The following is a 15799-nucleotide window of genomic DNA, read 5'->3' on the forward strand; positions in this document are numbered from 1 at the left end:
ATTTTAATCGTTTGACAGCCCTAGTTTACATTATACACACACTCTCTTTCGCAACACAAACATTTACCAGAGAGAAAAAAAACACCACATTTTACCACCGCTAGACACACTAAACACGCTGGAGTTAACTCTCGTAGCTAGTGGGAAATGTTCATGACGGTGTTTACTAACCTGTAATTTTTCATGAATGCGAAATCATACTGGAGGTATTGCCTCCATGGAATTTTTTTGCGGTTTTGAAACCTTGATTTTTTTTCATACCACGGTATACCTTGAAACCGGTCATCAGCACATGTCTAGCTGAGTGTATATTGCACTGTACCACAAGTCTGAAAGTACAGGGGTACCTCGACATACCATCACATCGACATATAATCCTTTCGAATTAACATTGTATGTAGAAGTACCAGTTTCATAACAAAAGGGGGGTTGTTATGGGTGGGTTGTTAGCCCTCCGCAGAATAGTCGGTTGGTCGGCCTGCCACCTCACAGCTTACTGACACGCTGGGGTCTTGTTTATCTGGAACCTACCTGGAAACCGTCATGCCAAGGGTGACCCTACCATGAGCGAGGTCCTGACAGTATCGCTCTCCAAGGTCACTGGAATAAGCAAGCCCCCCTTGCCGCAACAAGACCAAGACCCAGAGGGGGGTCTTCCTCCTGACCACCCGGCAAGAGCCATCTTGAAGTTTGACCCAAAGGCTGCAGGCTGGAGACGACCACGAGGAAAGCCCCACACTCGATGGCTTGACACCATCGCGGACGACCTCCAACAACATGGAGTTACCTTGAAGGATGCAAATCTGCTGGCTCAAGATCGCCAGTACTGGAGGGGCCTAGCTCACCTGTTCAGCTCTACGCAATGGAACGGGAAACCAGCCCCAACACAAGAGCCGTGATGACGATGATGTAGAAGTACGACTGTATAAAATCTTTGTCATTCCCAATGCGAATAGGCATGTTAACCCATGAAGTGACTCCCAAGAAAGTTGAATTTTACTAGGGCATTCTGTGCTTTGATTTTGCTTCAGAGTAGAAGCTGCGCTCTTATCTTATCTAAATAAAGTCAGAAAGACGACAAACATTATAGAAATGAATATATCAAGCAAAATGAAAAAATATAGACAAGTTTCCGAGGTACTTTCGCTTTACTTCCACATGTCTGCAAGTAACTTCCGTTTCAGAATTTCTCCATCCAAAACAATAGTCGACCTGGAGTAACATTACTTATCAAAATCCCTTAAAAATAGACAATCTGGAAATACCGCATCCATCTGCCATCATCACAACAGGGGAGGACAACATGTTCATGAAGGCATTTGTGGAACCAACCTCGTGCCACCAAAAAGACCGGGTGTTTTTATAGCCATGTTGCCGCTGTGTTATGGAAGGTATGTTCTTCCTATGCCTGCATTTTCATGTGTCCTGATGGGAATAGTTACCTTTCTCGCACACACCATATAACTGTTTGCATTACTATAACACACTTAATACAATCAATCAGGGAATAGTATCGTTTCTCATATGTACTCTAGGACTGTTTGTACTATTCTAACACACCTAATATAAAATAAATAGCACTTACACCACAGTTTAATGAAAAGAAGCAGAATAGATACACAACGGCATCTTATCACAGAAGCCCAACGTGTGCGCCACGAGCAAGAGTGACACACCAACTCCAGGACAAAGAGCAGGGCACTCTGTCCTAAAACAAGTAGCATCTCGCCCAGCCAGGATACCAAGTTGAGAGCAGGCGTTTGGGACGTCAAGACCGGTGTCGGTCGCTGTGGCAACCAAGTCCCAGCCATGAAGGATGACGCATGAACCTAACCGCCCAAAACCGGCCACAGAGGGATGATCCCAAGACAACACCCAGTAGGGGTGTGACAAAATATCGAAATGGTGATATATCGCGTTACTTTGTATCCCAAAAGGTTATCAATATGCTCCTGCAAAGAATCGAGATATCGTTTCAGGTGTCAATGTCGGAAAAAATAAATAAATAAAAAGGAACCAACAAGTTGCTGCCAAAATCTTCCACCATAATAATGTCTCAGATAACTCTATTGACGGTGCATTGACGGTGCACGACGCACAATCCATTTAGACTGGGAACGTTTCTTCATTCGAAACCACAGCACTCACAGTCATTCTGTCCAATTTTCAGGGAATTTACAGGTCACTTGCGGTTCATTTTAGGGCATTTACAGGCCATTTCCTGTTGAGTTTGAGTCACTCCCTATTCATATGGGTGATTCCCAGGTCAGTTCCTGTTCTGTAACTCAAAATAAACAGGAAGTGACCCATAAAATACCCAAAAATCAACAGGAGGTAACTGAACATCAACAGGTAATGACCTTAAATGGCCCAAAATTACCTCATTGCCTGGACGTTCAATAGACGAGGGATGGCAGCGAGAATGAACATTCCTTCATTCACTGCCATCCCTTACCACCTTCCCAGTTCAAATGGATTGGACATCTACTAGTGATAAACTCTATCTAATTCACAGCAGAAGCTTGTTTTTCTGTTTATTAGTTGTTTATAGAATATCCTAGAATGATTTCCTGGCCAATGTATCGATAATTGTTGTATCGCCATATCGTCAGATCATCGTTATCGTGAGCTTTGTATCGCAAATCGTATCGTATCGTGAGGTACCAAGAGATTCCCACTCCTAACACCCAGCCACACCTTCGGCCCGGCCCACTCCACCGCAGCTTTCAAAAAGACTGGACACTGAGCTAACAAACGGTCGCTACTCGGGAACATGTCTATGTAGCCTTGTTTTGGATCCAGCATTGCTCCTCCGTCGTCTGTTTTTGCCTTGTTTTTTGACCATTGTTGAGCCTTCTTCAAACTTTTGGAACATGGAGTCAGTACAAAGGGTTAACACAGGAGGGGAACGCACGGAATTTTGGATCCTCCCGGTTGACTCACGGAGCGGTCTCAGCGGAGCACCGTTTCCGTGTGACTTGGCCGGGAGGCAGGGCCGGCCCAGGCCATTTGGGGGCCCTAAGCAAAATAATGCAAAGGGGCCCATATTTTTGGCCCACCATTTCGTCACAGTGTACTGTGAAACCCATACATGCAATCCAACCCATACGTCCATATTTTGTATATTAATCAGATTTTGTTGCACTGCATACTTCAAACTTCTCACCCCAAATGATTGTCAGTACTTACAGTAGATAGCGCCAAACGTTTTTCTAAAAGAGGAAAAAAAGAAGTTAAGGAAGAACTTTTATTTTTTTAAGCTTGTAATCAAGTATCAAAACTAAAAAAAGTCAAATAAAGCAAACTGTAGTAAACAAAATAGAATATAAATTAAACAATTGCCAGATTGGGGGCCCCCTAGTAGTCAGGGGCCCTAAGCAGCTGCATAATCTGCGTATAGGCTGGGCTGGCCCTGCTGGGAGGCTGAATTCCTTCAGTCCGGTGCTCAAAAAGTACTAAAGCTAAAGTCTTGCATATGAAACGACTTGTTATAATTTTGTCGAAGAATGATCAACAAAGTGATAAGCGTTCACACACAAAACGTCTCGGAGTCTCATCTACATTGTGCTGAATCCATTTTTGGAGATTCCGTGGGTTCCTCTGGTTTGATTTAGCAGTTTTAACTTCGTCAACACACTGCTAACTTCAACCGGAACTCACGAGGTTTTTTCTAAACCGGAAGTTCGAAGCAGAAATTTTCCAAGATGGCGGCGCCCATGTTTCGCTCAGGAAACTTGTCTATATGGGAATAAATATCTCTACACCCTGATGCAAGGCTGACTTTTTCGGCCAAAATCCCTATGTTTGAGGTATGCAACACTGCCCATTTATTCCAAAGCCAACTTTGGTTTCCCCAAAGTGAAAGCAGCTCATATCCCTGGTGCCACTGGGTCGACCGTCCAAATGAAACATTTACAAAGGTTGACAAAACATATGCTGACATCTGTCCCCTCTGCACGGGATCATTTTTATCCGACCACCCTGACAAAGTGCAACTGGAGGGAAAATCCCACTGTGTGTAAAAGTAGGCTACAGGCTTTTTATTTTTATCTCTTCAGAATGATGATGAAACCGCCGCTTGTATTATCCCCGCTCCCTCCCCGCCCTCTGCTGCCTCCAGTTTGTAGGTTACCGAAAGATTTCACCAACCACAGATAAGAAGATTAAGGAGGAATTAATGGTATTCCTTTGTCATGATTGGAATAAATTGATATTTGGTTTTAGGAAAGAGGGCGGAGACTGTTTGGGGTCAGCCGCGAGATTGTTTTGTCAAGAGATGCGAGAGGACGGTCCCAACTCCACCGGGGGACTGTCTGGACTCATGTACACCGCCTTTGCAGGATATGAGATAGCTGGCCAGCGCACCGATGTGCAAGCCACAGCAGAATGAGCCTCGCCGCGATATGGACGTGCCAGTAGCGGCCGGGGACTGAGGCGGGGGAGGAAGCTCTCGTGTTCCCAGCGCCAGTATCACCATGAAAGTGGTGCTCCTGGCCTTACGACTCATGTGTTTTGCTTGCTTGTGGCCTGTAACGCAGCCAAACAGCAGCCACTTCCACAACAAGAGGAGACACAAGGAGCTCGACCTGGGAGACACCAACAAACAAAAACATGGCGGGTGAGCCAAAGTGGGGTTGAGTACTTTTGCTCCTTTTGATGGGCTGTTTGGGTTGCATCTAGAAACTTGAAATTTTGTTGTCTTGTAGCTGTGGATGGAGCTTTGGTGTGTGTAAAAGTTGCATTAATGTTCATGTTTCATTTCAGGAATTAGGATTTTTTTTTTTTGGTAATGTTTTTTATTACATTCATATGACTTACTATCCAAATAATGTCCCACCGGGCATTATTTTGATCCAATTGTAGTATTAGTGTGGCGCGCACATATTTTGGGATAGGCAATACAATGTACTGTATATGGCGGAAAACACTCACACAAGGTGACTTGAATTTCCGCTCTGAGACCCCAATTAGGCCAAATTTCAGAATTGTCCAATATGCATGTGTGATACATCATTGGAAAGCTTAAAATCTAAATTTTCGGGGGGGGGGGGGGGGGGGGGGGGGAATTCTACCATCGGGCATTAAAGAAAGAAAAAACCTAAAAACCCTAACTTCAGGTGAGATCATGAGAGCATTGTTAAAGACACCATGATTTCAACGAGATCTTGTCACGTACTTACCATGTTTCAATCCAAAAACTCTGTGTAGGATGGCTCACGGTGTGTGAATGGCCACAGCCGGACTTTTTGGGGATTTTATGGGTGAAACACGGTAATATAACAAGGGTCGCAATCATCTAAAATATCAGGGAAAATGCAAAAGTAACAAAAAAATAAATAAATACATAGAGTTATGAGGTAGATATCCGTGACCTATTTACAGACACTAGTTTTTTTATTGTGACGTAATTTGTTTAAAAGTTTAAAATACTGTATGTGAGTGAATAATTTTATTAAGTCGTTTTTTTAAAACTAAATATTAGACATCAATTATTGATGGTAAGCTAAAAACGATTGACATTTCAAATAATAAATGTAATTACTTACCTCCATTTTATGGCCGGGTTGAAACAACAGCGGTTGCGCGGTGTTTGTAAACTGGGGTCTCAAGGGTACAAAGGAAAAATTAAAAGTAATTCGGGGGCTTAATGCGCCATGAAACTGCTATGGCAGCATACAAACATATTGTTCTATCAAACACAACAGTTCTTTTGGCTTAGCAGCAGTTTATTTAAAGAGGGGTGCAAGAGGAGAAACTGCTTTTTCAGCCTTGTCTGTGTTTTCTGCCATATATAAATAATATTGGATAAAAAGAGTAAATTAATCGAAAGATCCATTTTGGAACAAAAATCCATTATTTGAGAAGTAAAAAAAAAAAAAAAAAAAAAAAACTAATAAAAATGCAATTTTAAAAAGACATGAGTAATATCAATATAAATAATTATAAAAAGCTAAAAGTTGCTCATATAAATATACATAACTCAAAATAAATTTAATTAGATTAAAAATTAAAGTACTGTTAATTGTTATAGATATATATTTAAAAAAAATAATAATAATAAGAAGAATGACATTCTAATAAACGTGGCCAATGTGTATTTTGCTTTGGGAATTTTAATTGTTTATTTATTAATTTATTATTATTATTAATTTTTTTTTTTCATTTTTTAAAAATAAATCGCTTGGGTCAATCCAGCAATCATGGAAGCAATCATTCGATTCAAATGTAGATTTTCCTAACAAAATGATTTGTTTTGTTTAAGAATCTCTGGTGACCTCAGATAGCTTACCGTAGTTTTCGGACTATAAGCCTCTAATTTTTTCCCTCATTTGAATCCTGCGGCTAATAGTTCAGTGTGGCTTATTTGTTGATTTATTTGGGTTGATAGGTAACACTTTATTTGACTGCGGCGTCATAAGACTGCCATAAGACCATCATAATTGTGACATGACAGTATCATGGGCATTAATTAATGCTTATGACAGATGTTAGTAAATACCATCCGGCAAATTATGTCAATAACTCAAATTTATGTCTAGCTCGGATCTTTTATATCTATTCAAAAGTGAGATAATTTGCTGGATGACACAAAATGACATCTTTCATAAGCATTCATTAATGCTCAGGGGAGTGTCATATCAAAATTATGATAGTCTAATGACAGTCTTATGGTGCCACTGTCAAATAAAATGTTACCAAATACTACTAGTAATGAAACAACTAAAACAGTAACTGAATAAATAATGAGCACAGAACATAAATTTTGATTGTTATTTAAATCTATCGCGCTACAATGCATGCTAGGAGGCATGTTAGACGACAATAGTGTTGACAGCAGGTGGCAGCAGAAGTTGACTGTCTCCCCAAGGGAGCAGTGATGGCCAAATGAAGCTTCTTGAAGCAATGAAGCTTTGCAGCTAATTGGTTCAAAGCTTCATGGTGGTTCATTTGGTCTTATGACAGGCTTATGATGCCGCTCAAATACAGTATTACCGGTTAATATCTTTTGGTGTGAATATCCCACAATACGGTGACGACAGCTGCGGCTTATAGTCCAGTGTGGCTTATCTATGAATAAATGCTGTTTTTGTGTCAAATTTGGTCCGCCTTATAGTCTGAAAACTACAGTAACTCTTTGGTTTCCATTAACGGCAATTTATGTCCAATCCATTTTAACTGTGAGTGGCTGGAAGCAGGGGCGCTGGAAGTCACTCACAGCAGGGGGTCCTGGGGATCTTTTTTAGTTTTTCCCATCCAAAAACAGCTGTTTCAGTCCAAATTTGTCATGCTTGCACATTTTCTCCATACAAGGCGTGCAAAATTGCAGTATATACTGTACGTGTGCTGGATAGTTTACGTACTGCTACTAGGCTACTACAAAGACAGCGTTCTATTTAACCTACATTGTGTGTTGGAGTTTTTGTATTGGAAATAAACGCGCCCGTGTAATGCAAATCTCCGCTACTAGACGGCGCAATGAAACAAAGACGTTTGAAAACTAAAAAGGCCAATAAGCCTCGGTTTAACGCCCCCTTTTCACAAAACTAAATTAAATTGCGCACAAATATATCCAACATAGCTATGCACGGCGCTAGCTTAGCAGCAACAACAAGCAAAAATATGGCTACAATTCTTACATATTTGAAGACACTACAAGGCAGTCATCTTCATTTTCGACCTCGAATTGAATTTTTAAAAATCTCACTGTTTTTGTAAAGACAGAAATCGCTAATTCGTTTTAGGGCCATGTAAACACCTCATCTGTCAACAGTTTCCGTTCCAATAGCGTCTTATTCAACTTGACCCGGTGGCAACCAAGGGGTCGGTTGGTGTTATTACCACGAATAAAAAAAAAAACATACACATTTAATCCCCAAAGTTAAATTAGCAATTGTTTCAATATGTTTTATTAATTTATTTTTAACAACAACAAAAAAGAATGCATAAAAACATTTTTTTCTCCTGAACACTAGGGGGTGCTGCACCCTCAACACCCCACTTCCCGCGCCACTGGCTGGAAGCAATATTGTATTTTCAATATCAATTTCCATCTTTTACTAACTACCACACTTATCCTAACTAGAAACTGCAATTTCTGGGAAAAAAAAAAATTACAAGGGTGCTTTGCTGCGGTAGATACAGATCTATCAGGTCACTCTCTGTTGATTTGGCGACCTGTCCTGTTGATATCAGGTCACTTCCTGTTGATTCGGGGACATTTTGGGGACACGTCCTTTTGATATCAGATCACAAAATGTCAATGTGCTGTAATGCTAAATGGTCAAAAATCACAAGAACCTATGTTTTCCTGCCATTGAGAATGAATGGGAAATTTGGACGTACATGGCTGTCAATGGCATCCCATTAGAAATTAATGGGAAAGTTTTTGGCGAATTTGGGGGGAATCGTACAATTTTGCCTAATTCTGTATACAACTTTTATGGCCCTTACCTTCCCGGAATTTTTTTATGGGTAAATTATGTGATATGGTCAAAAATCACCAGAACCTACGTTTTCCTGCCCGTGAGAATGAATGGGAAATTTGGACGTACATGGCTGTCAATGGCATCCCATTAGAAATGAATGGGAAAGTTTTTGACGAATTTGGGCGGGAATCGTACAATTTTGCCAAATTCTGTATACAACCTTTACGGCCCTTACCTTCCTGGAATTTTTTTATGGGTAAATTATGTGATATGGTCAAAAATCACCAGAACCTACGTTTTCCTGGCATTGAGAATGAATGGGAAATTTGGACACACAGGGCTGTCAACGGCATCCCATTAGAAATGAATGGGAAAGTTTTTGGCGTATTTGGGGGGAATCGTACAATTTTGCCAAATTCTGTATACAACTTTTATGGCCCTTACCTTCCCGGAATTTTGGGTAAATTATACGATTTGGTCATAAATTGTAGGACAAGTAGCGCTTTGAAAAATGTTTTTTATTTATTTATTTTTTTTTAAAATCACGTTTACGGGCAAACGAAAAATTTTTGGAGGTCGTTCGAAAAATTCCCAGCGTGGCGCGGAAATGCCGGCCATTTTGAACTTTGAACGGTGACAGCCAGTCAAACGGTTTGGGCTGTGCCTTGCAAAGCCCCATCTAATACTGTATTGGCCTGAATATAAGACGGTGTTTTTTGCATTGAAATAACACTGAAAAAGTGGGGGTCATCTTATATTCGCGGTCTAGACATTATACCCATTCACGACGCTAGATGGCGCCAGATATCATTGAAGCGATATTCTGTCATGACAGATCTCAGCTACTCTCAAGTTTAACCAGTTTGCATTATTTTATTGCAATATTTTTCCTTATTCAGATTTGTTTCAAGACTACAATTACAGTTAGACTTCACTTTGATGGTTAATGCAGTTATTGTAATTTTTTTGTTTTATCACAATAGAATAGCTTATTTACATTTAAAAAAACAGAAGCCATTCATTTACGAATGTGATTGCTCTTTAGTTTACATATTTAATGAGGCAAAATAACATGCTTTTTCTCTCAAATATATTGTTATAATCATTTGTTTCAGATGTACTATAATTATGTTCTGTATAAAAATTAATTTGGTGTTCAAAAAGTCTTTTTTCAAACTTGAGTCTTGAAAAAGAGGGAGTCGTCTTATAATCAGGGCCGTCTTATATTCGGGCCAATACGGTAATAATAACTTTTGAATAGGGACTACAATAGAACTCAATGGCTGCCACGGATCGAGTCTCAGTACCACTGACGGCGACAGACGTCCTAATCCTTTTTGATTGTCAATGACAATAAGTTAATATTAAAAAAAAAAAAAATCCTCATTTAATTTGACCAGAAAATGATTGTAAGAAATAAATTCATCATTTCCCCCCCTTATGAATCTGCATTTTTGTTGCAAAAGAAGCTAGAAATGGGATAGAACTTCTATTAAACTAGGAACTGTCATCATTTAGATCAGGGACTCTCTTTTTTAATCACACAGTGTTAAATGAACACTTCACCAGATGTCAGTTCAATGAAAGATAAATCATGATTTTCTGTCGGCTTCAGCTGTTGTTTGTCTTCTTTGCGTCTTAGACGAGTGGACCTCAAGATGAAAAAGCTCGACAGCACAAAATCTTTGCTAATTAAATCGGAACAGCTGCTTCGAATCGAGGACCACGACTTTGCGATGCGGCCAGGCTTCGGAGGTAAGACCGTCTTCGCATTTCTACCTAACGGGACTGATGTAGGTTACTGTGCTGTCCTTGGTATTACGCCTCCCAAAAAGCCTTTGCTGACCTAGATAGTCCGTGTGAGACGACGATCGCAGACGGTAGAACAGATCAAATACAATCATCTCAATTGTGCACCGCACTGTTGTTTGAGGTGATTGAAATTGGTTCGGAACACAAAATATATATTATTTTTAGATTAGATGAATGCAAGTCCCTGATGTGTAAGAATATCCCATATTTGGGTGGAGTTGAGCTGAGAGGTCAGCCTACTGTAGCAGTTAGTTCATTTAGTTAATGAGGGTGTTAAAAATATCAGGGTAGAGCTGGCATTGTCTATCAAATTGAGCATTATCATCTTCTCAAATACAGAATTAGTCCTTGTACTAGATATCATTATTGTCTGCAAGTAGTCATTTGGTCGTGGAATGATTACACTGGTCTACATTTTCAACTGAATTAGGGACAATTTGTACCTCTGAATGAAACGGTTTCTCTCAATCAGGTCAGATTTTTATGCTAGTCTGATTTTTAAAAATCTGATCTTCTGACTTATTACATTTTGGTGACATCACAGGTGGGTAGTAACGCGTTACATGTAGTCAGTTACATTTACTTGAGCAACTTTTTGAGAAAAATGTACTTCTAAGAGTAGTTTTACGAAGCTATACTTTTTATTTTTACTTGAGTAGATTTGTGAAGAAAAAACACTACTCTTACTCCGCCCGCTACTTTGGGCTACACAAGAGTCGTTAGTTGTTCCGATCATGTTTTTTTGCTCCCGATCCGATCCCAATCGTTTGAGTTTGAGTATCTGCCAATCCCGATATTTCCCGATCCGATTGCTTTTTTTTGCTCCCGATTCAATTCCAATCATTCCTGATAATTTTTCCCGATCATATACATTTTGGCAATGCATTAAGAAAAATATGAATAAAACTCGGACGAATTTATATATTCAACATATAGTACATAAGTACTGCATTTGTTTATTATGACAATAAATCCTCAGGATGGCATTTACATTATTAACATTCTTTCTGTGAGAGGGATCCACGGATAGAAAGACTTGTGACTTTGTATATTGTGACTAAATATTGCCATCTAGTGTATTTGTTGAGCTTTCAGTAAATGATACTGTAGCCATGCCCAAATGCATGATGGGAAGTGGAACCATGACTGTGCGTAGTGCTACCAATTGATATATCTTCTCTGCGTTGGGAAATAACAAGGTGTTAAGAAAAAGAATAATTGCTATCTTGCTTCCCCACATTGCTTCCCATGATATTTCTAATCGTAGAGAAAGAGATTGTAAGGCTTTAGCCAAATAAAAAAAGGCTCCAAAGGCTGCCAAAATTCACTCTACTTATTTTACGCTGCCTTTTATCTCTCTATATAGGTAAAACGGCTCCATTACAGATTGAGCACGACAATGTGTGAGTGGGTCGTGCAACGCATGCATTAATAGCGTTAAATATTTAAACGTGATACATATTTTTAAAAATTAATTACCGCCGTTATTGGGATAAATTTGATAACCCTACCTTAAGCCTAAATTAAAGACTCTGGATGAGTGTAACATATTATGTCTGTAACGTTAAATACAATTAGAAAATGATTTAATTAAAAACTATACTGCATATATATTTAAAAAAGGCATGGCCGATATTTTTTTTCCGATTCCGATACTTTGAAAATGACGTGATCGGATCCGATCGATCGGGACATCTCTAGTCATTACATTTTTCTTCTTTATTCTGCATATCAGATGACTGTATTGGCCCGAATATAAGACGGCCCTGATTATAAGACGACCCCTACTTTTTCAGTCTTATTTCAATGCAAAAAACACCGTCTTATATTCGGGCCAATAATGTTTTGTTTTTTTTCTTTCACCGATGTTAAGAGTAACTCGACCAATGAGACGTCGCAACAATAACCACATTACTCCGTTTTACTAATCAAACGCAAGCTTGCCATTCCATTTTCACTCCAGCCTGTTCAATCATGTGGTATCTTTAAAGCACCGTGGAAAATGAAGTATTTGAAATAAAGTGCTGCCCTCAACATGACTCGAAAGTTCTTATTTGGCACCGATTGACGACGGAAAACCGGAGATATGATTATGATTATTATTATTTTCTCCACCTGAGGGCAGTCATGCTCTTTGCACAAATAATGCTTCATTAACAGTGGGGCAAATACGTATTTAGTCAACCACTAATTGTGAAAGTTCTCCCACTTGAAAATATTAGCGAGGCCTGTAATTGTCAACAAGGGTAAACCTCAACCATGAAAGACAGAATGTGGAAAAAAAACAGAAAATCACATTGTTTGATTTTTAAAGAATTTTATTTGCAAATCATGGTGGAAAATAAGTTTTTGGTCAATACCGAAAGTTCATCTCAATACTTTGTTATGTACCCTTTTTCGGCAATAACGGAGGCCAAACATTTTCTGTAACTCTTCACAAGCTTTTCACACACTGTTGCTGGTATTTTGGCCCATTCCTCCATGCAAATCTCCTCTAGAGCAGTGAAGTTTTGGGGCTTTCGTTGGGCAACACGGACTTTCAACTCCCTCCACAGATTTTCTATGGGGTTGAGATCTGGAGAATGGCTAGGCCACTCCAGGACCTTGAAATCCTTCTTACTAAGTCACTCCTTTATTGCCCTGGCTGTGTGTTTGGGATCATTGTCATGCTGAAAGACCCAGCCACGTCTCATCTTCAGTGCCCTTGCTGATGGAAGGAGATGTTCACTCAAAATCTCTCGATACATGGCCCCATTCATTCTTTCCTTTACACAGATCAGTCATCCTGGTCCCTATGCAGAAAAAAAGCCCCAAAGCATGTTTCCACCCCCATGCTTCACAGTGGGTATGCTGTTCTTCGGATGCAATTCAATATTCTTTCTCCTCCAAACACGAGAACGAGTGTTTCTACCAAAAGGTTCTATTTTGGTTTCATCTGACCATAACACATTCTCCCAGTCCTCTTCTGGATCATCCAAATGCTCTCTAGTGAACCGCAGACGGGCCTGGACGTTTACTTTCTTTAGCAGGGGGACACGTCTGGCAGTGCAGGTTTTGACTCCCTGGCGGTGCATTGTGTTACTGATACTAGCCTTTGTTACTGTGGTCCCAGCTCTCTGTAGGTCATTCACTAGGTCCCCCCGTGTGGTTCTAGGATTTTTGCTCACCGTTGTTGTTATCATTTTGATGCCACGGGGTGAGATCTTGCATGGAGCCCCAGATCGACGGAGATTATCATTGGTCTTGTATGTCTTCCATTTTTTAATAATTGCTCCCACAGTTGATTTCTTTACACAAAGTGTTTTACCTATTGCAGATTCAGTTTTCCCAGCCTGGTGCAGGTCTACAATTTTGTCTCTGGTGTCCTTGGACAGCTCTTTGGTCTTGGCCATGGTGAAGTTTGGATTTTGACTGACTGAGGTGGTGGACAGGTGTCTTTTATACCGATAATAAGTTAAAACAGGTGCCATTAATACAGGTAACGAGTGGAGCCTCGTTAGACCTCGTTAGAAGAAGTTAGACCTCTTTGATAGCCAGAAATCTTGCTTGTTTGTAGGTGACCAAATACTTATTTTCCACTCTAATTTGGAATTAAATTCTTTAAAAATCAAACGATGTGATTTTCTGCTTTTTTTCCCCCACATTCTGTCTCTCATGGTTGAGGTTTCCCCATGTTGACAATTACAGGCCTCTGTAATCTTTTCCAGTAAGAGAACTTGCACAATTGGTGCTTGACTAAATACTTATTTGGCCCACTGTATAGCACCCTTTGGAATTTAGTTCACTCACTTAGAAAATAGGTAGGGGTTTGAAATTTTAATCATAGATGCATTTCCACTTATAAAGACATAATCTAAAAAAAAAAAAAATTTTTTTTTAAATCTGGAACTCACATTGTATGATTTTGTATTTTTTAAGGTAGACTGACAACTCTTTGAGTGTCATAATTATTGCTAATTCTGCAGGGTACAAATACTTGTGAAACCCAGGATATTACAAATAAATTATTGAAAAATCATACAGTGTGAGTTCCGGATTTTTTTTTTTTTTTTTTTTTAATTATGTCTCTATTAGTGGAATCGTATATATGATTGAAATTTCAGACCTCTACTTATTTTCTATCTGGGTGAACATGCAAAATCACAAATACTTCTGCTCCTCACTGTATATTAATTACACGTCACAAAAGAAATTTTTTGTCAACTAAATAATCTGTATATTCATCGGACATGCTAACCACAACACCATACAGTCACAAATTTGCATTTTACAAAAATTACAATATAATTTTTTCTACCCCCCAAAAACATACAAAATTAAATAGATAATTATTGAAGCACTATACATTTTTTAAAAAATATTACCGTATTATTATTTTATTGAACTAGCAACAGGATGGGAAAACCAAGCCAGCTTGATTTAATCCCTTATTTCACTATCCTATTGTAATCGAGGAGTGACGTTTATAAGTGCTTCTCGTCATTAGGTAATGGTAGTGACAGGACAGGATGTGTACACTTCCCCTCATACATTTTCATCATTTGGCCACTAAACAATGATGTAAGGGCCATACCCTTTACAGTATAACCCCATTTGTATTTAATAGCACAACACGGTGGCTGCCGTTGTACTGTATATACCTTTCTAGGGCTGCAACTAACGATTATTCTCATAAACGATTAACTGAGTAATCGGATAAATGTCACTTTTTTCAATTACCTTCACAATTTACCTTGAAGTCGTTTCAGGCATGTTGTACAGTGTTTTTTTTTTTTTTATATATATATATTTTAATTATGATAGCATGCAAACAATGGCAGAAGGGGGAAAAATAAGTAAGTGAACCCTCTGGCTAAGGAGACTTACAGAGCAATTGAAACCAATTTTTACCAAACATTTTAAGTTAGGTGTGTGCCCAATCACTGATGAGTGGTTTAAAGCTGCCCTGCCCACTATAAAGCAAACACCCGGTAAGAAGTATCTTGATGAGAAGCAATGTCTGATGTGCATCATGGCTAAGTCATAAGAGCTCTTTTGATTTTTTTTTATTTTTTTTTTTAATAAAGCTGGGAAAGGATACAAAACCATCTCTAAAAATCTGGATGTTTATCAATCGACAGTCAGAGAAGTTGTCTACAAATGGAGAAAGTTTGGCAGTGTTGCTTCACTCCCAAGGAGTGGCCGTCCACCAAAGGGGATACCAAGAGTTCAGCGCAGAATACTCAGAGAGGTAAAAATGAACCCTAGAAAGTCTGCTAAAGACTTACAGAAATCACTGGCACAGTCCAATATATCTGTGCACACATCAACTAAATGTAAAACTATGGCCAAGAATGGTGTTCATGGGAGGACTCCACGGAGGAAGCCACTGCTATCTTAATAAAAACATTGTTGCTTGTTTAATGTTTGCAAAAAGGCACTTGGACACTCCACAGAAGTTTTGGCAAAACATTTTGTGGACTGGTGAAACCAAAGTTGAATTGTTTGGGAGTAACACACAACGTCATACGAGGAGTAAAAATGGAACAGCTCACCAACATCAACATCTCATCCCTACCGTG

The 15799-nt window shown here is 39.3% G+C and overlaps 1 protein-coding gene across 1 annotated transcript in view; it reads left to right on the plus strand.

Moving 5' to 3' along the window:
• Positions 1 to 4216: 4216 nt before the first annotated feature.
• gabrr3a (gamma-aminobutyric acid type A receptor subunit rho3a) overlaps positions 4217 to 15799 on the plus strand; it is a 29613-nt gene continuing 18030 nt past the window's right edge. The window contains exons 1-2 of the mRNA XM_057821335.1: positions 4217 to 4618; positions 10069 to 10181. Of these exons, the coding sequence (XP_057677318.1) occupies positions 4476 to 4618; positions 10069 to 10181 (256 nt within the window). The 5' untranslated portion in view covers positions 4217 to 4475. The remainder of the gene's footprint in view (positions 4619 to 10068; positions 10182 to 15799) is intronic.

The sequence above is a fragment of the Corythoichthys intestinalis genome, chromosome 18 (assembly GCF_030265065.1).
Source record: "Corythoichthys intestinalis isolate RoL2023-P3 chromosome 18, ASM3026506v1, whole genome shotgun sequence".
Lineage (NCBI taxonomy): Eukaryota > Metazoa > Chordata > Actinopteri > Syngnathiformes > Syngnathidae > Corythoichthys > Corythoichthys intestinalis.